This window comes from Phaethon lepturus, unplaced genomic scaffold, assembly GCF_000687285.1.
Source record: "Phaethon lepturus isolate BGI_N335 unplaced genomic scaffold, ASM68728v1 scaffold33393, whole genome shotgun sequence".
Classification (NCBI taxonomy): Eukaryota; Metazoa; Chordata; class Aves; order Phaethontiformes; family Phaethontidae; genus Phaethon; species Phaethon lepturus.
Window position 1 is genome coordinate 12548 of NW_010530300.1, and position 538 is coordinate 13085.

General features: G+C 51.5%; 1 protein-coding gene across 1 annotated transcript in view; it reads right to left on the reverse strand.

Moving 5' to 3' along the window:
• SF3B3 (splicing factor 3b, subunit 3, 130kDa) overlaps positions 1–538 on the reverse strand; it is a 28784-nt gene that overhangs the window by 10575 nt on the left and 17671 nt on the right. Inside the window, exon 15 of the mRNA XM_010284234.1 lies at positions 526–538. This exon is cut by the window's right edge and continues 104 nt beyond it. Coding sequence (XP_010282536.1) covers positions 526–538 — 13 coding nt within the window. The remainder of the gene's footprint in view (positions 1–525) is intronic.

Consider the following 538-nt stretch of genomic DNA (forward strand, 5'->3'; position numbering starts at 1 on the left):
GCTCTTCCCTCTATGCCAAATCCTGCAAATATTTTCCCTGAACCATGCATGATAAGCTGTCCAGCCCCTGGCTGAGCCATTCTCAACATGCACAGGAGACGACCATCAACTGCATCAAATAGTCAAGTAAGATTTCTGCATGGGGCTCTTTCCGTCCCTGTGCACTAAGGCAGGCAAGATGAGGTTTCTTTTCAGTGTCTCGACGCCCAAGAATCTGCTCAGAGCTTTCCAGACACACTGCAAACACAGCCCATGGGTCAGATGAGTCCTAGTTTGAAGAAGGCAGGGCAGCACTACACATTACTTCCTAAGAAGTAAGTGCAATACCAACAAGAACAAGGCTGTTTGTGAAAGAGCAAGCTGTGAGCCAGGCAGCTCCATAATGAAGTCATTCCACTTCCCACCCTTACCCAGAGGGTCCTGCTGTGCTGCAAGGATGCTTCCCCACCCTGCCCACCAATAAGGAAAACTGGGACGCTGCGTCTGGGGGCTGGATCTGCACCCCTCAGAGCTCGCCTCACTTACCGCCTCTTGACCT